This window comes from Ranitomeya imitator, chromosome 4 (genome assembly GCF_032444005.1).
Source record: "Ranitomeya imitator isolate aRanImi1 chromosome 4, aRanImi1.pri, whole genome shotgun sequence".
NCBI lineage: Eukaryota > Metazoa > Chordata > Amphibia > Anura > Dendrobatidae > Ranitomeya > Ranitomeya imitator.
In genome coordinates, this window is record NC_091285.1 from 195,651,021 (window position 1) to 195,674,636 (window position 23,616).

At 42.5% G+C, this 23,616-nt stretch overlaps 1 protein-coding gene across 2 annotated transcripts in view; it reads right to left on the minus strand.

Moving 5' to 3' along the window:
• Window positions 1–2,226: 2,226 nt before the first annotated feature.
• Window positions 2,227–23,616, minus strand: part of CHST11 (carbohydrate sulfotransferase 11) — a 285,836-nt gene continuing 264,446 nt past the window's right edge. For both annotated transcript variants that reach the window (XM_069764221.1, XM_069764222.1), the window contains exons 3-4: window positions 3,040–6,236; window positions 2,227–2,973 (exon numbers count right to left, since the gene is read on the minus strand). In XM_069764221.1, coding sequence (XP_069620322.1) covers window positions 5,382–6,236 — 855 coding nt within the window. In that variant the 3' untranslated portion in view covers window positions 2,227–2,973; window positions 3,040–5,381. The remainder of the gene's footprint in view (window positions 2,974–3,039; window positions 6,237–23,616) is intronic.

Sequence of the window (23,616 nt, forward strand, 5' to 3'; positions counted from 1 at the left end):
GTCCGTGACCGCTCCTGGCACATAGTGCCGGATGTCAGCTGCGATAAGCAGCTGACACCCGGCCGCGATCGGCGGCGCTCCCCCCGTGAGCGCTGCCGATCGCTATGACGTACTATCCCGTCCAGGGTCAGATAAGCCCAGGGCACCTCGACGGGATAGTACGTCTAAGGTCACAGAGGGGTTAAACTTTGCTTTAGACAAATAATGCTCCCTTTGCAGCAATTACAGCATTGCAGACCTTTGGCATTCTAGCAGTTCATTTGCTGAGGTAATCTGGAGAAATTTCACCCCATGCTTCCAGAAGCCCCTCCCACAAGTTGGTTTGGCTTGATGAGCACTTTTTGCGTACCATACGGTCTTAGCTGCTCCCACAACAGCTCAATGGGGTTGAGATCTGGTGACTGCACTGGCCACTCTATTATAGATAGGATACCAGCTGCCTGCTTCTTCCTTATATATTTCTTGCATAATTTGGAGGTGTGCTTTGGGTCATTGTCCTGTTGTTGGATGAAATTGGCTCCAATCAAGCGCTGTCCACAGGGTATGGCATGGCATTGCAAAATGGAGTGAGAGCCTTCCTTATTCAATATCCCTTTTACCTTGTACAAATCTCCCACTTTACCAGCACCAAACCATCCCCAGACCATCACATTACCTCCACCATGCTTGACAGATGGCGTCAGGCACTCTTCCAGCGTCCTTTCTGTTGTGCTGCATCTCACAAATGTTCTTCTGTGTGATCCAAACACCTCAAACTTGGATTCGTCTGTCCATAACACTTTTTTCCAATCTTCCTTTGGCCAATGTCTGTATTCTTTTGCCCATATTAATCTTTTCCTTTTATTAGCCAGTTTCAGATATGGCTTTTTCTTTGCCACTGTGCCCTGAAGGCCAGCATCCCAGAGTTGGCTCTTCACTGTAGTTGTTGACACTGGTATTTTGCATGTACTATTTAATGAAGCTGCCAGTTGAGGACCTGTGAAGGATCGATTTCTCAAACTACAGACTCTAATGTACTTGTCCTATTGCTCAGTTGTGCAGCGGGGCCTCCCAGTTCTCTTTCTACTCTGTTTAGCAGCTATTTGTGCTCTACTCTGAAGGGAGTAGTACATACCGTTGTAGGAAATCTTCAGTTTCTTGGCAATTTCTCACATGGAATAGCCTTCATTTCTAAGAACAAGAACAGACTGTCGAGTTTCACATGAAAGTTCTTTTTTTCTGGCCAATTTGAGAGTTTAATGGAATCAACAAATGTAATGCTCCAGATTCTCAACTAGTTCAAAGGAAGGCCAGATTTATAGCTTCTTTAATCAGCCAAACTGTTTTCAGCTGTGCTAACATACTTGCACAAGGGTTTTCAAGGGTATTCTAACCATCCATTAGCCTTCTTACACAGTTAGCAAATACAAAGTACCATAAGAACACTGGAGTGATGGTTGTTAGAAATGGGCCTCTATACACCTATGAAGATATTGTATTACAAACCAGACGTTTGCAGCTAGAATAGTCATTTACCACATTGACAATGTATAGAGTGTATTTGTGAATCATTTAATGTTAGCTTCATTGGAAAAAACTGTGCTTTTCTTTAAAAAATAAGGAAATTTCTAAGTGACTCAACTTTTGAACGGTAGTGTACATTGCATATATTTTCTCATAGAGGATAGCCTTGAAAATAAGTCTCCATAGTTGGGTGTCTTCATTGAGAACTACTCCAAGTAAGCATGTCTGCAACACACATTAGGCATAATAGAGTGAGATAGTCAAAATGAACCTGAGCGATGTAAAATCCACAAAACCAATCGAAGACAGCGCTGATCAGAAAGTTTCATATGAACGTCCTTTATTCCTCCACAGCAACATTGTGACCTTTATGGTCTTTTCAAAAAGTTGCTGTTGTCATTGCTATATGGAGGAAGAAAGGACTTTCATATGAAACCTCCTGATGTGCGTTGTCTTTGATTGGTTCAATGAAAAACAGTCTCCCCTCTTGAAATGATAGAAACTCAAATTTGGAAGAAAAGTACATTATTCTTTATCTTATTCTGCTCCTTTCCCCATAATACGGCATTATAACAGAGGATTCATCTATTTCTTGCACTTACCAGCTTATTAATATGGTCTCTTGCTCATAGGATAGAATATAGAGGAATGTATGCAATTCCCATTTTGTCTTCATTAAGGTCGTCCACCTTTCTGTGTGTTATTAATGACCACAGTTGCAGCTCACTGCATAAGTATTGAATTTATTTTGATCAATAATTTGTACAATTTAATACATCATTAATAAATTATCTTTTGGCCATTCCAGTAGATTACAGTTTTATTTTAACCATTTACAGCTTGAGGTGCATGCAAAACATTGCTCTGCAAAGTGATGCACAAACCTGAAGCAGGGACAAACTTTAAAGAACATTATGTACAAAAAGACAACAGTACATCCTCCCCGGAGAGGGAACACACAACAAATTCAATGTATTATTATCAACTCTATCACAACAATGGTTTTGGTAAAGACCTATAAATATGGAAACGCACAAGGGGTATGAATAAGCAAAAGAAATAAGTATTTACTGACCAGCAGGAAGACAAAAACGCAAAGCCTGAAGGGACAGAACACAAAGCCTGAAGGAACAGAACGCAAAACCTAAAGAGACAGAACGCAAAGCCTGAAGGGCAGAACGCAAAGCCTTAAGGGACAGAACGCAAAGCCTGATGGGACAGAACACAAAGCCTAAAGGGACAGAAAGCAAAACCTAAAGAGATAGAACGCAAAGCCTGAAGGGCAGAACGCAAAGCCTGAAGGGCAGAACGCAAAGCCTGAAGGGACAGAACGCAAAGCCTGAAGGGACAGAACGCAAAGCCTGAAGGGACAGAACACAAAGCCTAAAGGGACAGAAAGCAAAACCTAAAGAGACAGAACGCAAAGCCTGAAGGGCAGAACGCAAAGCCTTAAGGGACAGAACGCAAAGCCTGATGGGACAGAACACAAAGCCTAAAGGGACAGAAAGCAAAACCTAAAGAGATAGAACGCAAAGCCTGAAGGGACAGAACGCAAAGCCTGAAGGGACAGAACGCAAAGACTGATGGGACAGAACACAAAGCCTAAAGGGACAGAAAGCAAAACCTAAAGAGACAGAACGCAAAGCCTGAAGGGCAGAACGCAAAGCCTTAAGGGACAGAACGCAAAGCCTGATGGGACAGAACACAAAGCCTAAAGGGACAGAAAGCAAAACCTAAAGAGACAGAACGCAAAGCCTGAAGGGCAGAACGCAAAGCCTGAAGGGAAGAACGCAAAGCCTGAAGGGACACAACGTAAAGCCTGAAGGGACAGAAAGCAAAACCTAATGAGACAGAATGCAAAGCCTGAACTGACAGAATGCAAAGCCTAAAGGGACAGAATGCAAAGCCTAAAGGGACAGAAAGCAAATCCTAAAGGGACAGAACACAAAGCCTAAAGGGACAGAATTCAAATCCTAAAGGGACAGAACACAAAGCCTAATGGGACAGAATTCAAAACCTAAAGGGACAGAAAGCAAAGCCTAAAGGGGCAGAACGTAAAGCTTAAAGGGACAGAATGCAGGCTGTCTTTTTGTATGGACTGCCATAGATTATAGTGTTCTATAGCAAAAAAGACATGATGAGCTTTTTATGGCTCATTCCATTGAGCTAGTGCTGTGCCTTTATTACATCCACTGTAGAATAAGTTGAATATTCTGGGTCAATACTATCACCAGTGTGCAACCAGTGCAATATACATGAAAATGAACTGTATTAGATTGGAGTTGGAATTTGGACAGTTTATATGGTGAGCTAATAAATAAAGTAGAATATAAAACCATAAAGGCTTATTGTAATCCTACATTGTACGAATAACCGAATAGTCAAAAATGTTTTCTATGGTGGGAAACAACCATTTCTAATGCTGGTTAGCACTTTCCATAGTAACATAGACTACATTCTATTGGTAAAGTCACCAGCCTGCCAAATTCCTCATTTGCTCACAAACTGACAAAGTCCAGGTCACTTTAACAGAAGCTTAAAAATACAAGTAGAAAGAAAACTCGTGTATTAACATGCTCCTCTCCAAACACAAAGACAGTTTATTCAATGGAAAATCTACCACTATTTATACTCCATAACACATTGTACTAAAATAAGGGATGCAATTATTAACAACCAAAAAACAAAAATGTTCCTACATTTCCAGGAAAAAAATAGGGAACTGCAGTAGAATCTACAGCTCAAGTAGAGGTTAAAAAAGAGATGATTTTACAAAGCAAATGAAGGCATTTAATATGACGCACAACTGTATTTCCTTCATAAACTACAGATTCCAGATACCCAGGTTCCTCGGTTATAATCCGTTTTTCCTACAGGGGTTCAGCCTAAAGTGTTCCTGATGAATGAGAATATATTCTACTGTGAGGATACATTACTGCGCAATGAATAAAGCTATATAGTAGTATGCAGCACCTGGCAACAAAAAAAAAACAAATTGCACTGAAAATGATCACATTTTGCATAATGTCTGAGGCAGATGGAGCCAAAAGCCAATGCATATGTCTGAACGGACAACGAATGTGTTCACTTTAAGTGGATGAGGTTACAGTACTATACAGGATGGTGGAAACACTGTTTATTCCGAGTCCAGAATTCTTCATAGCTACGTGCTGCATCTACCAAATAAGCAGAGGCGTTGGGGGTCTGTCGTAGATTAACAAGAAGGTGCCTATACACAACACTGAAATTACATTTTGTAGTATTCTTCACAGTATGTCTGAAATAATGCATCACCCCTCTTTTATTAAAATAAAATACATCTATATATATTCTCGAGTAGAAAAATCCTAACAGCGATGGGTTTCGGCTTTTAAAAAAGGTCACATCATTTAGGTGACACTGGCAATTTATTTATTAACTAACAGAGGAGCAAGGGTTTCAACAATAAATGCTAGTTACTTAATATTTGGCTCTTAGAATATGTACATATATACATATATATGTATATACACACAAATATCTCTACATATAGATATTCTATACAGAATTAAAAATATCTATATATAAAGACACACAGTAGACCTAAACAGACCAAGAGACATTGTTTAAATAACTATAAATAACTTATAGACAATGTACATACAGAATGAAGGCGCCATGGATATTGAGAACAGCATAGGAGCTTGCGTGTCTTCAGGCTAGCATAGATTCCGTTTACCCTAAACAGCGAGTTGTCTTTCCTTATGAAGAAATTGACTTATTATGCTGGTACTGCTCGCAGTACAAATGAGATACCCGGGGCCTCCCCAATCCCACTTCTGCCTTCCGATAATTTACAAAATGTCCCTCAACGCACGCAGTGACAAACAGACGTCCTCTCATTCTAGTTTCAGGTAGGCAGGAGTGGAGTAGTTGAACATTAAGTAATCAAGTTTGTATACTTCATATAGTTGCGTTTGGTGCTCCGAGCTGATGTTTTGGAAAAACTCGGCTGTCATTTCATCAGTAGTTCTGGTAGACTTCGGAAAGGTGGGGAATTTTAAGTAGTTGCCCACCCCTGCCAGCTGTAAGACATAATTGGAATCCTCCTCTAAGGTTTCATATTTTCCTATGAGATCATAATGAATATGACAGGGGTGGCATAGAGAAAAAACGGTTTGCCAGTGTTCATTGAATGGCTCTTCTCTTTGGGTGTGTGGGTCAATAAGATACGAGACAAACTCCTCAAACTTTACATCGTTGCCATTACGCAGGGCTTCCTGGGTGGCATTTTTACGTTGCCGTCTTACTATTTTGGTTCCATAGCGCTTGTGGAACGAGGTGTTGTATTTTTGGGTAAATTTGTTTCTGTAGGCCGAAACCAGTCTCTCAAATGGTTCCCGGACAAACAGGAACTTCATGAAATTTTTTAAGCGATGGTTAATCTCTGGAATGCTGTATTGGTTGAGGGTCTTCAGATTGGATGAAACATGGGCTACATTGGCTGGAATTTCCATTGGGTCGCTATATTTACCTCTTCCTGTAAGGACCATCATCACTCTCTTCCAATTAGTACACGCCACTTTCGGGACATAGCAATAGATCATTTCATGGTATTCGTCTACCACTAAATGTTTCAAGTCATTGGGAGTCAACATTCGACGTTTCTTGCTTGATACATTATTTGCCCGACACACGTCTGTAACCTGATCCCGTCTCATCTGGTGCAAAAGGACATTACTGGAAACATCCACCTGTAGGGGAACAGAAAAATACAGTCTTGGTTATACTTCACAAAGTAGTACAGCGTTACTGGAACGTTGAATCACTACAGAAATATTTGAAGCATAACACCTATGTCTACGACAGGATCTTATAGAGTGGTACATAACACCAGAGCACCAAAGAGAAAATTCCTGTGTCGTAGTCTGCCTTACTAGGTCCCATACAAGCTGTAGCAGAGCACTGTATATTACAAAGAACCCATAACCAAGGCAAAAGGGAACAGATTTTTCTAATTTTATGCCTGCTGCTCCTGAGTATTCCATATTTATTTATTTTTATTCGACATATGGTTCCAGACATAAATTGCCTTTTTATGTTAGTTCTAAGATCTTTACCAAGGAGGTGTTGCTCACAGGGTACTTTAGTGCAGCCTAAAGACACCCCCCCCCCCCCCCGAGAATGCTGTAAGTTCCGCCCCATTGGTAAATCTGTGCATGTAACGTAATGTGACTGTATTAATATACTCCCCTACCACCGCTGTCTCCGGAATCCAGTGTCGTTCTGCCCCTCTCCTCAGTGACATCAGTGGAATTCCAGTTAGTCGTCGTCTTACTTTATGCTGTATGCATACGCCTGTTTTACAATATAAGCCTATGAATCCTCATTCTGATGCTCTTTACGTTTATACCGTTAATGCCACTTCTGGGTATCGCAGTGCAGCGTGACCCGGAGGGTCTGCACAGCAGTGACGTCACTGAGGAGTGGAGCAGAACGGCGCTGGATCCCGGAGAAAGCGGCTTCAGGCGAGTATATTAATATATTTAACACACACATACACAGGTTTAAAAAAAAAAATACATATTTATGGGAATGTCTCCAACAAAGATTAACCACTGAAACAATAGATGGAAGCATGTGTAGGATGAGCAGGATTTATAAAAAAATATTATTTATGTATATCCATACTAGAATACAAAGTTTATTGTAGGGTACACAGGGTACAAATCCTTATACTGAGTGTGCTTCACTGTTAATATGAAAGACAAGTCCTCAGTGAAAACTTAAGACTGGACACCTGGTGGAATAAAGATATGATCTTGATCACAATATTTAATAAGCAAGGGATTTTACAACCTGTTGGTGGCCCATGATGCCATTCTGTGCGCCTCCCGCCATCTCTGACTCCTCTGTATTCACCGCTGATCTAATTTTTTTTTCCCTGAAATGTTTTTCCAGTAATGGATTACTGTGTGTGCAGGCCAATCTTTATCTATTTTCTCAGTTATAGTTCACATATATTACACATTTACAAAGCAGGAGAATATAGATCATTAGCGGCCAGGAGCAGGATGGTATGCAGAACGCAGAACAGCCGGCGATTCTTGAGTTGTGCGTAGCATTTTCACTAGATGACAGGTTATCTTGCTAGAGCACATGTACATGATAAGCCACTCACTGAATACTGAATACATTTAGATCCCCTGGGACAATAGCGGGCTATAGTCTGGTAATCTCCTTTTTGACCACCTTATTGCTATAGGATAAATTTAATGCATCCAACTCCTAATCCGGAATTAAGGACTCCCCTTGTGAAAACCTTGATAAAACATACTGAATCACAGACTTTGTAATTTGTCTATACCGCCAGTATAACACACAGTGCATTCTCTATGAATATCATTCATTCAGCTCCTGGGTGGGATGCCCATGTGGATGAGATTACAGATGGCCCCCAGCTGAGAATAGGACTAAAGGCCCCTTCACATTAAAGGTGCCTTCACATTAAGCGACGCTGCAGCGATACCGACAACGATCCGGATCGCTGCAGCGTCGCTGTTTGGTCGCTGGAGAGCTGTCACACAGACCGCTCTCCAGCGACCAACGATGCCGGTAACCAGGGTAAACATCGGGTAACTAAGTGCAGGGCCGCGCTTAGTAACCCGATGTTTACCCTGGTTACCATCCTAAAAGTAAAAAAAAACAAACGCTACATACTTACCTACAGCCGTCTGTCCTCCAGCGCTGTGCTCTGCTCTCCTCCTGTACTGGCTGTGAGCACAGCGGCCGGAAAGCAGAGCGGTGACGTCACCGCTCTGCTTTCCGGCTGACCGACGCTCACAGCCAGTACAGGAGGAGAGCAGAGCACAGCGCTGGAGGACAGACGGCTGTAGGTAAGTATGTAGCGTTTGGTTTTTTTTACTTTTAGGATGGTAACCAGGGTAAACATCGGGTTACTAAGCGCGGCCCTGCGCTTAGTTACCCGATGTTTACCCTGGTTACCAGTGAAGACATCGCTGGATCGGTGTCACACACGCCGATCCAGCGATGTCAGCAGGAGTCCAGCGACGAAATAAAGTTCTGGACTTTATTCAGCGACCAACGATCTCCCAGCAGGGGCCTGATCGTTGGTCGCTGTCACACATAACGATTTCATTAACGATATCGTTGCTACGTCACAAAAAGCAACGATATCGTTAACAATATCCTTATACCTTAAGCGACGCTGCAGCGATACCAGGGTAAACATCGGGTAACTAAGCGCAGGGCCGCGCTTAGTAACCCGATGTTTACCCTGGTTACCATGCTAAAAGTAAAAAAAAACAAACACTAGATACTTACCTACAGCCGTCTGTCCTCCAGCGCTGCGCTCTGCTTCTCTGCACTCCTCCTGTACTGTCTGTGAGCCGGAAAGCAGAGCGGTGACGTCACCGCTCTGCTTTCCGGCTCACAGACAGTACAGGAGGAGTGCAGAGCACAGCGCTGGAGGACAGACAGCGGTAGGTAAGTATCTAGTGTTTGTTTTTTTTTTACTTTTAGCATGGTAACCAGGGTAAACATCGGGTTACTAAGCGCGGCCCTGCGCTTAGTTACCCGATGTTTACCCTGGTTACCAGTGAAGACATCGCTGGATCGGTGTCACACACGCCGATCCAGCGATGTCCACGGGAGATCCAGCGATGAAATAAAGTTCTGGACTTTGTTCAGCGACCAACGATCTCCCAGCAGGGGCCTGATCGTTGGTCGCTGTCACACATAACGATTTCATTAACGATATCGTTGCTACGTCACAAATAGCAACGATATCGTTAACAATATCGTTATGTGTGAAGGTACCTTAATGACAGGACATTAACACCTTGGACCATGAAGGATTTCTACAGGATCATGCAGGTAATGATGCAGACTAAAGAAGCATTTACATTACAATGTATCTCAGCTATGCATCATCCCGTGTAAACAGGACTTGTGCTGCCGAGAACTATGACAGCCTACGCCATTATAGGGTCTACTCATTTTTCCCCAACATGGCCTCTGTGCTTCTCACAGTAGCCAATGTACAGTGCGGATCAGAAGTCTGAGACACTCCCTCACACTAATGACAGATGGCATTGAGGGGTATAGAAATGAATGTTACATAAATAAGATCAGAAAGGTAAAACTTGATGGATATGTGCTTTTCACCGTAAGTAACTATGTATGTGACTATGAATGGTTGTTTTTGTCTTTTAGTCATGTGACAAGGCTTATTAAATGGTCGATATTGACTTCTGGAATTGCTATTCTTATAGGGGGCACTAGAGTTCTAGTTCTCTTCCTCTCTGATACACTATGACATTGTGGTGTTAAATTTTAAAGCACCACTCCAGAGGTTTTCTTATTGAAACAACGGTGTGGTGTCATTAACGTAAGTTCCCTGCCCCTAGCGTTATACTTACCAACTGCTGCCTTCATTTGTTCTTGGCGGCACTCCGGTCGTCCTCTGCAGTTTGTGACCTGCCGGATCACTCCGGTGTTTGCTGGGTAAGGCAGAAGTCACTTCTCAATGTAAGTTTATGAGAGCCAGAATCAAGCTCTGATAGACTTAGATTGAGATCTTGTGGCCATGACCCCTGACTTCTGGCCAGTCGGAAGTTGTGATCACAAGATGGTGGTTAGGGACCGGAGCACCGCCAGGAGCTGAAGACGGCAGCTGGTATACTATTAGTGGCAGGACACTTACATTCGTGCCATCACTCCAGCGCTGAAATAAAACGCTGGAGTGGTGCTTTAAGGTGAAAATGTCTTTCTTTTACCTACTGGCTGTCCATTTATTAAGGCTGATTACTCCACCAAGTAAATTTCAAGAAGTGCCTTTCTCTGGAGCTTTGTTAAGCAGAATCAAAATAATATGTAAGAACGAGATGCTGGGAAGTGCACGGTAAGGGACTTTTGACACAAAGGGCATATTACTGGGAAACATAAAGAAGAGGAAGCACTTACATCTTACAAACATTTCTGTCACCAATCTGTAGCTGACATTTTATGCTATTAAGTAGTGTACTGAGTGGAAACAATTTCCCACAACACTACCAATTTACTTCTCTCCCCTGCTGAAACACACAATACGGTAGACGGGTGGAGTTCAGCGGTAGTTTTCAGTTTTACACATAAGTTGGAGATCCAGCTAAGACAAGACTGGCAGAAGTGTTATAAATATACTGAAATTGGTTCAGGATTGTTAACCGTAAGTTGCAGCTGCAATTTCCTCTAGTAATCTTCTGCTATAAGCAGGTGGACTCACATATATATCCCAAAAAACTCTTGTGTAGACGACTGTATTATTGGTCCAACAAAACACCTGATCACACCGGACCAATTTTATGCTTTGGAGCTGTCCGTGCACATGTCCCATTTTTTTCCTTGTACAGAGCAGGTCTGGGAGAAAAAAAAAATCACAGAAGGCCCGAGTCTGATTAGATATTTCGATTGCACTTGGCCATGGCAGTCAAAGAGTCTGTGGAAAACACCAGACTGCACTCAGATGACATATGAGTTTAGTTTCCATTTCTGACAGAATGGAGAACATGGTGAAATGTTATATCTCCATCTTCTCCTCATCCAAGAGAATCGGACCACACAATGCTCACAGTCTGATCATAGTCTGAACAGAGTGTGATTTGAATAATCGATCAGATGAGAGAATTTTCAATCGTGCAGACAGAAATTAATTCGCTCATCTGATAAAATCGAGTCAATTATTCAAATCACAGGTTGATCAAACTCTGATCAGAGTGTGAGGATAGTGTGAACCAGTTCTCTTGGATTAGGAGAAAACATTTTTCCATCTTCTCCATTCTGTGAGCTCATGCAAATCGTAGTGCACACAGATGTCATCAGAGTGTTTCCACGGACTCACTGAATAATTGGATCAAACTTTGGCATGCAATGATTTTTTTTCCTCTGACCGGCTTGGTCCAAGGAAAAAATATGACGTACACTGCCCCATTACATACCATTGGTCCAAGTATGATCCAATGTTTTCTCGGATCGCTCTCGGACTGAAAATACACTCGTAAGCCCATGCTCAGACTTCGGCACCGGACACCTAAGTGGTCAAATTAGGACACTAATGCCACAGTCTCCTTTTGACATTTCTAGGCCTTCAATGTGAATTTTAGACTAGAATTCAGTACTCTATGGAGAATCATCTTCCCCATTGTGTTGCTGTCAGTATGCTTCCAAGTCAATGTCATTTATGGACTGTATTAGCTACTTGAAGAAATGAAAACAGATGCTTTTGAAGAACAACAAGACAGAATCAGATTAAAGGAAAAGTGCTTAAAAAAGTGTATGGAAACATCTGTGAAAAATAGCAGAATTTACTGTTTTCCCAACCTAATATATGTGCTGGCCTGTAAAGGATTGAAAATGAGAAAAGAAAACTGGTCAGGGTGGTGAGGTGGCTTCAGGCAGTACAAGTCTGCAGGGCGGTGGGGTCACATTGTTAAACCCCTTGTCACCATAGGAGGTTGTGTTTTTGGAACTTCTCCTGCAATCTAATTGACAGCCATCAACCTCCAGCTTACAGTGTTATCAGGTGCCAAATTTGCTACCCACAGGTAAATCTCTATAATAAGCCTCAGGGCCTTTCTTCTAGCTGTTTGGACACAGCATGGCCAAGTAATCATTGGAAACTTGTCAGCTTTTCTGACATGAAAAATGGACACATACAACTAAACGGCCCAAACACCTTTCATTTATTTTTGCACTACCGGATTTTTTCAGAACATATGCATGGGGTCATTAGACATTTGCTTAACCCTTCTTTTCCTCAGTAACAGAGTTATTAAAAAATCATGTGGTTTTGGGAGGGAGAAGTGATTAAAATGGTAATAAAATACCTGTGGTGTGGATTCCAAAAATAGAAAGCAATCTGTCTGTAATTATGAAGGTCAGGGTTAGAAGGGCCTTGTTGTCTTCTATGGCTGGAAATGTGGAGTGAGCAACGTTTATTCAGGGCTCTAATATCTAAGGAGCAATTTGAGAGGAACAAACCCACACTTTGAAAAGCACAAACCCTCTACCTTCCGAATCAAGCAGTACCACTTCATATGTACCGACGACATGTTACATATTTGAAGCCGTAAAATTACTCAAATCTCTGATCCATATCATAAATACTATTACTACCAGGCTTAGATTTTGTTAGAATAGAATATGTACACTTTTGCAACCATTTTGATTGCTTCAACTCATTTCAAATAAAATAATAAAAAACATAATAAACTTTGATTATAGCCGTGCCGGTCATGCCTGAAGAATTAAGCAAGACACTGTGGTTTCATAGTCTGTAACGTAGACACACAGGCCTGCATAGGAGTTGTAAAGTCAAAATGATAGATGTTTCATCAACACAATTTGCAAAGTAAATCCATTTCTTATGCATTGGAGAAATAACAAAAGTGGCTGCAAAAGTGCACATAGCATGTAAAGGTTTATCATCATCATCTTATAAAGTTATGGCATGGCCTTAGGATATACTTATCGCTCTATGATCTGTGAGGTTTCAACATCAAGGACCTACTTTGATCCTGAAAATGACCACGCCGCATTATTCATGACCCTAACAGTCTCTATCTCCACAGCAATGCTTTGGGACACTCTGTGCAAAGGGTCTTGCAGCAGGGAGTATGGGAAAGCTCCTTCATTCTTAGCCTTGCTTGGAACTACAGAGGTTGGACCCCAACAATCTTGGAGTTAATATCCTAACAATATCCCATCACTTTATGGGATAAAAATACCTTGTTAGCATAAATGTTCAGTCCCGGAATCCTGCATGTGACTTCTGCCAACAGAAGAGTAACCATCATTAAGCACCACAGTCTCCATCTTCTCTCAGCCACAGATTTCCTGCTCCTCCTTGCAGGAGCATTTATTTGTCAGGAAAACTGACACTCCCTCCTGATTGGCCATGTAGTCAAGACTTCACTTGATTTCTCTTGCTTTAGCCAATTTAGTGTAGTCTTGTTCTTACTCTGACCAAGGCTTTCTTAAAAAATGTGTCATCCATCACCTCCTTTGGAATCAGTCACCTCATACCTTTCATCTTTAAGTTCAAATATTTTGCCTGTTCTCTGACTATGTTCTACTCATGTACATTGGCTTATTGCATCTTGACCATTTCTTGGTGACAATTTTTGACTATGTTCCTAAATAAGCTACAATCTCTCCCTTCTGTTGCTGTAATGGAGTGACTATTTTGGGTAGATACCTCTTTGTGGAGGCTAAGTATGAAGAACAGGGATTCCTTAGAATTTGCTCCCAGTCTAGCTAGGGCCAAAATGATTGTGGCTAAGAGGATCCACTTCTTTAAGGCCCCTTCACACTAAGCGACGCTGCAGCGATACCGACAACGATCCGGATCGCTGCAGCGTCGCTGTTTGGTCGCTGGAGAGCTGTCACACAGACCGCTCTCCAGCGACCAACGATGCCGGTAACCAGGGTAAACATCGGGTAACTAAGCGCAGGGCCGCGCTTAGTAACCCGATGTTTACCCTGGTTACCATGCTAAAAGTAAAAAAAAACAAACACTAGATACTTACCTACCGCTGTCTGTCCTCCAGCGCTGCGCTCTGCTTCTCTGCTCTCCTCCTGTACTGTCTGTGAGCCGGAAAGCAGAGCGGTGACGTCACCGCTCTGCTTTCCGGCTCACAGCCAGTACAGGAGGAGTGCAGAGCACAGCGCTGGAGGACAGACAGCGGTAGGTAAGTATCTAGTGTTTGTTTTTTTTTACTTTTAGCATGGTAACCAGGGTAAACAACGGGTTACTAAGCGCGGCCCTGCGCTTAGTTACCCGATGTTTACCCTGGTTACCAGTGAAGACATCGCTGGATCGGTGTCACACACGCCGATCCAGCGATGTCAGCAGGAGTCCAGCGACGAAATAAAGTTCTGGACTTTATTCAGCGACCAACGATCTCCCAGCAGGGGCCTGATCGTTGGTCGCTGTCACACATAACGATTTCATTAACGATATCGTTGCTACGTCACAAATAGCACCGATATCGTTAACAATATCGTTATGTGTGAAGGTACCTTAAGGGCTCATTCCCACTTGCGATGAAATTGGACAAATGCAATCCGATTAAAAATCAGATTGCATTCGGACCAATGGTATTCCATCATTGTGTGTTTATCTGCATTTTTGTTTTCAGCTCGGATCGGATGAAAATCGGGCTGGGAAAAACTTGCAGCATGATGCAATTGTAATCGGAAATCAGATCGCATCCCACAATAGAAGTCAATGGGTGCGAGAGAATAATCACACAGCACTCAAACCATGCGAGTGCTGTCCGAATTTTACACATTAATCTCCTTGGAAAAGCCGGCAATTCATGTGCCGCGTACAGTAAAATCACACTGACAGGTTAGAATAGAATAGATATATACACATAGAATACATAGATATATAGATGTCAGTGACACATATATATGTATACTGTATATATTACATAGATAGATAGAAGAAAAGCCAGCAATTCAGAAGCTGCATAGTGTAAAATCACATCAGGAGCCAACAGGATAGAATAGATGGATTACATACAGTATATACACATAGAATAGATATATAGATGTCAGTGAAATATATAATAAGTGCAGTGTGTGTGCAGCTTACTGTACATGTATTTAAATATTAAAAGATTATTTTTCTGAAAAAAAATGGCGTGGGCTCCCACGAGATTTTCTTAACCAGCAGAGAGAAAGCCGACAGCTGGGCAACCTCAGTAAGAACAGTAAGCACCAATGCTCAAAATTAAAGTCAGGAATGCACAATTCTGCTTGCTTTGTATGGAATAAGGGATCACGCTGGAGATAATTTTTCTTACTTCTGAGTATTCCATTTTAATACATTTTAAATTACTATATACATACACTCTCATATAAATATCGTTTTAGGACTCTAACTCCCATTAATGAAATTGATGGCATATGCTGGAATCAATAATCCTAGAATACGTTGAAGGTTTGAAAAAGAAAAAAGAAAAAGAGACATTACTGTGATTATGACTTACATGTTGGCTCATTCTTTAAGCAGCGGCATAAATCACCATTTTAATTAAGGGGTATGTCATAAAGAAAAATGGCAGACACAAGTAAAGCTGTCTATCCTGCAAATATTGTCACCGAGATTCATAGAGGTCAAATCTAGATCAAGTAATCTGTGCTGTTAAATCTGAAAGTCAGCCAGAGATTACGTGAAATTGTGCCAACCAGGAGACATGGAACAGGTGGAGGAAGATCTACAAAGGTGAAAGTGATTTAAACTTAGATTTTGAGAGTCACATGGAGTACAATTGTATGGAAGCATTGTATCACATTCTTTATAACATAGGTATATTTTTGATGCATACATTCATTACATTATGAAATTTACGGAGCCCCTGAGACAACAGGGCACAGAGTCAATACTACTTGTAGACCCTAGGATAAAAAAAAATGAGCACATAACCTGCAGTAAGCAGATTGATAAATAGTAATAGTACATGTTAATAGCATAGGGGACTTAGTTGACACCATTTTGATCAAACGATCGTAAATGCCACCATAATGTGAGAAGGTGTACCCCAATAAGTATGGTCCCTAACTCTTGTAGTTCAACTCACTACCTGCCAGCACGTCTCAAAATGGACGGGGAGTAGAGCAAGACCCAGACCTGACTATTTAAACACCTGCCCATGGAAAGCTATATATACACAATGCATAGTTCAAAAAGGAGGAGCCATGCCCTATATAAAGTTCAAAAAACTAAAGCAAAGCCAAAGACATGAGGCAGAACACACTTTGGTTGAGTATTTTGTACATATAGGGGCGTGAACAGCCATTTTTGGGCTGTGCATTTTGTTAATATAGCTTTCCACTGGTGGTTGCTGAAACAGGTCTGGGTTCTGCTCTGTCCCTATCTATTTTGAGGCTTGCAGGCACATAGCGAGGTGAGCTACAAGAGTTAGGGGCCATCTGGATTGGGTACACCTTGTCATGGTAGGATGGCTTTTACACTCTTTTGATCAAAATATAATGACATTCGTGATATTATCCATTTACTTGCTGAATGACTTTACATGTGTATTACCAAGTCTGTAGGGAGAACATGTACTGAACATATATCAACAAGACCAGCCTAATAAACAGTCATATTTCCTATCGTCAGTTTAAATAAAATGTGTAGAAAAGGGGAATTGGCTTATATTGAGTAAAATTGATCCAAAATTTTGGTACAAAATATTGATCTAAACTAGTATACCCAAACAGAGGTGGTGTGAGGAAGAAAACACATTAGATATCAGCAAATCTTTGGAAAATAGAATTCCTCAGCTTTGCTAAATATACCCCCCCCCCCCAAAAAAAAAAAAAGGATTTGCAGTGAATCGATTCACCTTGATTGGCAGGCATTGCCCTGAAATGACATGAGGTCTCCTTCAGTGTTTCATGGCTTTCTCTCCAACTCAATTGCCGAGTTTGGACATCCTTGCACTATCCAGATTCGCTATAAGATGGCTGCTATTTCTGTTCATTTGATAGGCTATGATAGTCCTTCATTGTCTCTGCTAGACCAGGTAATATATTAGCAGCAAGGCTTTATGAGGAAGCTTTCTTGAATGCACCCAAAGTCATGTGAACCTTCTCTGGCTGATGTAATTTTCTGCGATGTGTAAAATGGCGAAAGCCATTTTGGGTGATTCGTGAGAAGTGAATATAGTTCAAATTGGCCACATTGTGCGAAATCCCATTCAACACAATAACAATTTTCCCATCTCTAAAATCTTCCACTATGCCAAACAAGATGCACCAAATTTATCAGCCAGCCAGACGCATCTTCTCCCTGCCTGGTCAAGTTTTACGCTGTCAGTAATAATAAATGTACCCAAATATGTGATAAATAAAAATCTAAAAATTGATGCAGCATAATCTGGACTTTGCACCAATGTGTTCTAATTCATTTGGATGTTGTGCTTGCTACATTTGATTTATCAGCTACACTTCACCCAATGAAGTATAAGCTGCTTTCACAGGCAAGTCAGTCGAAGCAATTAATGATTCCTCGATGTAGAAAATTTAGAACTATGACTTCCATCAATTTTCTTTCTGAGCCATAAATCCATCAGAGCAGAGGAAAGTGATTAATATTTACAGTAAAAAATAACCGGACTTCCAATTTAAGACTATATCTAGTAGCAATTTTACAGCCTGTAAAGCTGCATTCACACATCCATGTGAATGACGGTGTGCTGCCCAATTATTTATCGGACAGCACACAGACCCACTGAGTACATCCTATTCTAATCCTCAACATCGGATCAGTATAGGACATGCTCTGAGTTTCACCCATCTCATTCTTGGATCTATCATTTTACGGATGTGTGACTAGATCTGTGGGACTATATGAGCTGAGTGCTGTCTAATAAGGTATCTGACAGCACTCAGACATGTTACACGGATGTGTGAATGCACACCAGTAGTCAAACATTATTTTTTTTTAACTTCTCATCTCCTATTGATAAACAACAACCACAATCCCTAGATCTTGATCTAAATCCTGTAAAATGACAGATGGTTAACAGAATTTCACTGAAGAATTTATATTAATATTTTAATTTAAATGTAGACAGAGACCTGTCAATCAACTAGAGAGGTGTAGAGAGAAGCCGACCAGGGAGAGCACCTAAAAAGTCTAATCTTACCCTATTGATCTTTAAAGGGAATCTGTCACCCTTTTGAGTTTCTATGGGCACTGTCTTCAATTTTGATGTGCACAGATGCTGGAGAGCCACTGTAATTGTGTGTTCCAGTGATCTCCAGCGCACAGTAAAGTTGAACTCCCCACACTGCAAAGGAGAGATGACAGGTAGAAAGCGCAGGTGCGGGATTTCCGGCCGTGCACGTGACGTCAAAGGGACACTGAAGAGAAAGGGAGGAGCAATCTTGTATAATTAAGAGATGAGGCAGTCTTATCTTCTGGGCAGCGTACGCCACATAGCCTGGAAGGTCGAAGCTATAAAAGATAATTTTTACTCAACACGGCTACGTTCTCACGTTGCATTTTGCAGCCTTTTTTATTACATGTTTAAACTGCTTACAAAAAGCAGGTTTTGCTAAGTTTTTATTGCGCTTTCTATTATTTTTTCTGCGGTTTTGTCAGGGTATGTTTGTCTCCTGTGCATGTTGATAAAGTTTAGTGCATAAAAAAATAATCTGATTCAACTTCGTCAGGTTTAGGGATAAAAAATGCAGTAAAACCTGATACCTGCGTTTTTGCAACTTTTTTTGCACTACCCATTTGTAACAGCGTGTCCCTCCCCCAGCCTGTGTCCCTGGACTGCAATGTATTCAGGCCTGAGTCAACAACCAGTGGTGGAGTCTGTCTTTGTTCTCCTCAGCATAGGATTTATCCAATACAAGCGTGTAGCTTCTGAAAACTTCTTAAGTTAGGGTACCGTCACACAGTGGCACTTTTGTCGCTACGACGGTACGATTCGTGACGTTCCAGCGATATCCATACGATATCGCTGTGTCTGACACGCAGCAGCGATCACGGATCCTGCTGAGAATCGTACGTCGTAGCAGATCGTTTGGAACATTCTTTCGTCGCTGGATCTCCCGCTGTCATCGCTGGATCGGTGTGTGTGACACCGATCTAGCGATGCGTTCGTTTAGCGATGTTTACCCTGGTTACCCGGGGACCTCGGCATCGTTGGTCGCTGGAGAGCTGTCTATGTGACAGCTCTCCAGCGACCACACTACGACTTACCAACGATCACGGCCAGGTCGTATCGCTGGTCGTGATCATTGGTAAATCGTATAGTGTGACAGTACCCTTAGCCACATTGTAAAAAGTAAGTGAGAGCCCTCCCCCATGGAGGGGTGGATACCAGGACACAGAACAATAGACACATGGTTTGGCCCAAGCAGTTGGGTGTTGACAGGCCAGGGGCTAGGATGGATCTTATGCTGAGGCGAGGGGCTAGGATCTTATGCTGAGGTGAGATCCTGGTGCCCGTGTGTCAAGGCCGGCTCCAGGTTTTCGAGGGCCCTGGGCGAAAGAGTCTCAGTGGGCCCCCCCCTTTAACACATACCCAGATTTATGATGCACAGATACGGCAGAGAAATGTATAGTACAATGCCAGATTTCACTTCTTACATGAGTGACAGCTATTGTAGATTCTGCAGTGTATATATACAGGAGGAAAGGTGCTGTGCAGTGTATATATACACAGGAGGAGCGGTACTGTGCAGTGTATATATACAGGGGGAGAGGTGCTGTGCAGTGTATATATACAGGAGAGGTGCTGTGCAGTGTATATATACAGGAGGAAAGGTGCTGTGCAGTGTATATATACAGGAGAGGTGCTTTTCTGTTTTGAGTTTTTCTATGAAACAAAGACTTTTCTACATAAACAACGTTGTTTGGTTTTGCGGCCCCAACAGATCTGTGCTACAAAGTAACAGGCGGCTCGGGCATTAATGAGGGACCTGATGCTGAATCCTTTCCACAAACCCTAATGACCCAATTAGTGCCCTGTCATTAGAAGCTCATTAAACGCCTCCGTCCCGAGCAGTCATGTACAGTATGGGGGGATCCTGCAGCCCACCCCCTGATTGCTCCATACCATACACTGCCCTCTGTCGCTCTCACTATTATCCTGTGCATTTCTCCATCATCGTTACCCCATGTTACACTTGTCACCCCCCACTACAGAGTAGCAGGGCAGCCAATGTCACCCCCTCCCGGACCCTAATGGCAGCAGGAAATGTCTGCTCCTCTATTGGGTTGGAACCTGATTTAATCGAGGAATAATGTGGATTTGTTGCCGGTGGCTGCAGGGGAAGGGTTAAGTGATGCCATGTCCTTGGTGGGAGCAGTGGCAGCTGCTGGGACCTGGACAGACACAACCAATGTTGCTGTGACTGCACAGTGTGATGTGGAGGAGAGAAGCTGAGACTCCGGAGCAGAAATCACCCACATGCCAGCACTGGGCAGAGTCCCTCCAGTCACCAGCCTGGGGCCACGGGGCCCCAACGTACAGCCCACAGCTCAGATTTATCCATGGCAGCAGCTCCCCTTCCTCCTGGCATCTGGTTAACCCCATTTATGCGGGTCGGATTGTTATCTTTAAGGTTCAGCAATAACCTTCATACAGATGGGAAGGGGTTAAGCTTCTTCCTACCCCACTGGTGCAGGTTTGGTGCAGCATACATGTATTCTGGGTGAGCTGGGCGGCTACAGGCTGCACCCCACCAGCTGCTCCTCCAGACATCACCCACATTTTTAGGCAGCGGAGACAGACAGCAGCAGACTGAGCCACAACTGCAACCACTGCTGGATACCATAACACTCACTCAGGCACTGGTAGGACGGAGCTCCTCCGGAATCTGCCTGATAAACTTCAGGACTGTCTGCAGCCAGCCAGGGGGGAGAGCAGAGAAGTGCTCTCTCCGCCCACAATGTCACACTGGCTGCCTTCTGTTAACCCCTATGTGTGCCTGCCTGGCTGCACTGACTGAGTGAGAAGATGCTTGTGTCAGAGCTGGCACATAGGGGTTAAGAGAACGCAGCCAGCAGTGACTTTGTGGGGGGAGAGAGCATGTTATCTCCTGCTCTGCTCTCCCAGCTTTATCTATGACAGCGTGAGTGGGCCCCCCCCTCTCCCCAGGGCCCCGGCATTTGCCCGCTGTGCCAGGTGCTGACACCGGCCCTGCCGTGTGTGGAGGGTTAACAGCTGCCACGTGGAATGGTGTTATGTCCCTCATCTGTTGGATCCATTGAACTTTTCCCAGGATTATTTCTGCCTTTGCCCTGGCGTCGGATTACCGGATGGCACCCCCGAAACTGTTCCCCTCTTGGTGTGAACTCACTGTGCACTCTAAGAAATGCTATTGATATTTTATGTTCTATGCTCCCTGTCTCAATCCCGTTAGATTGATCATCATCCTGGTGTCCCTTCATGCTCTGTCGCACACACCCTCACAAACTGGTTGGCAGTAAAAACGAAGGAAAGATGCGCACTCTAGCTTGGGAGGTGCTGATTGAACGTGAAAATATTCCACTGACCGTAATCCAGAGGATAAAAAGTCGCACTCAGAGTCACACATAATTCGCAAAAAAAGGATTTATTTCAATCACCAGATAAAGAAAACTGTGTCACCGCAGTAGAGAAATGCAAACTATTCCATAAGGTATGGAATAGTTTGCATTTGACTACTTCCACTATTTGGTCCACCTGCTGTACCAGCAGGTTTCTACACTTGTCCCTCTTTTCTCTGCTCAAATTATTTGGCTAAACTTTATATGTATGTAATTTTGTTTAATAAATGATTACTTGGTTTTTATGCTACCTCTTGGTGTTCATTGTACTCCATGGTGCTCTGTGTTTTCAACGTGTGAACAGAGCTTAAGGCAACATCCAGGAGGCATGACTAATTTCAGCTGTATACAACCTATATGCCCAAATTAATAACTCAAAAAGCTCAAATGGGTGACAGATTTCCGATAAACTACTGTATATTTATTCTGAAATGCCAGATCTGCCAGGCTGTGATTCCTGCTGCCCGTGGTTTTGGCAGCATGAATCGATTTACAGCTTCTCTTAAAGAGAAGGGATTCCTTCTGTAAGGATTGAATATTATACTGGTAGAAAACAATGCAAAACAACTTTTCTGGCAACTCCGTAAACTAGATGGGATGGTAATGGAAAAGGCCGGCCTTATTTGCTAGTTTGGCAGACAAAACCCATTATTCCCTAAAAATAGATCAGGATAAAGAGTAGAACTACACCAAACATTGCTTTAATTAGAAGTGGTTGAAACATCAGTAATGAAAGGTCGGCTCCGAAGTGCTGGTGCAGATTCTCTTATGAGATTTAAATGGCAGACATCCAGAAACGCAGGTTTTTATATGCATAATCGCTTCCATACCGTATGTCTGCAATGCAGTGTATGATTATACATAAAGTCATATTGAGCGCTGATTAAGATTTCTTGCTACAAACTTTCTTAATTGTGGCTTTTATAAACTATATGAATTTGATTGTGATATGATATGCTCGAACATCTCCACTGGAGCCAGGATGTTTTTCATAAAGTAATCAGGATAAAACAATTCTCCACGAAAACTTCCAGTTTTGAGAAACATACACAAAAAAGGGTTTCATATTATATGCAATGTATGCATTAAAGGATATCTTGGGGCTGTATGTAAAGAAGGGAGACATGAAACAATGGTGTCACAAACTCAGTATGTGCTGAATACGATGAACAATGTAGTGATCACGAGAGCATAAACTCCTATTATCTTATCCAACATTTCTGACAATGCTTAGACGATTGGCCACTGGGAATTGAGAATTATCTGATTGAAATTGTCGTAAGAGAGTTTTCTCATCTTTCATTTCAATCAACACGGACATGGTGGTGGAATATATGACAGTCAAATGATGACTTTAAAGACAATCACAGTAATAATAAACACATCAAAATGAGAACAAGAAGGTTATAGTAACAATATGCAACAAGACTGAAAAAAGGGATTTGCAGTATGTAGTATGTCTTTCCTGCAGCCCTGTTAAAAAAGGGAGCAGCAATGAGACGGCGCTATTGTGGCAAGGGCTTTAAAAAGTGTAAATGTGTGTGTAATGATGACAAGTGGGCATCCGATTCCTTAATGTCGAGAGAAAAGAAGGTTTAATCATAATTAAGCATGGAGATTCTTTACTGTAAAGGTACCGTCACATTAAGCGACGCTGCAGCGATCTAGACAACGATGTCGATCGCTGCAGCGTCGCTGTTTGGTCGCTGGAGAGCTGTCACACAGACAGCTCTCCAGCGACCAACGATCCCGAAGTCCCCGGGTAACCAGGGCAAACATCGGGTTACTAAGCGCAGGGCCGCGCTTAGTAACCCAATGTTTACCCTGGTTACCAGTGTAAATGTAAAAAAAAAAAACACTACATACTTACATTCCGGTGTCTGGTCACGTTCCTCACCTTCAGCTTCCCGCACTGACTGAGCGCCGGCCGTAAAGCACAGCGGTGACGTCACCGCTGTGCTTTGCTTTACGGCCGGCCGGCGCTCACAGTCAGTGCGGGAAGCTGAAGG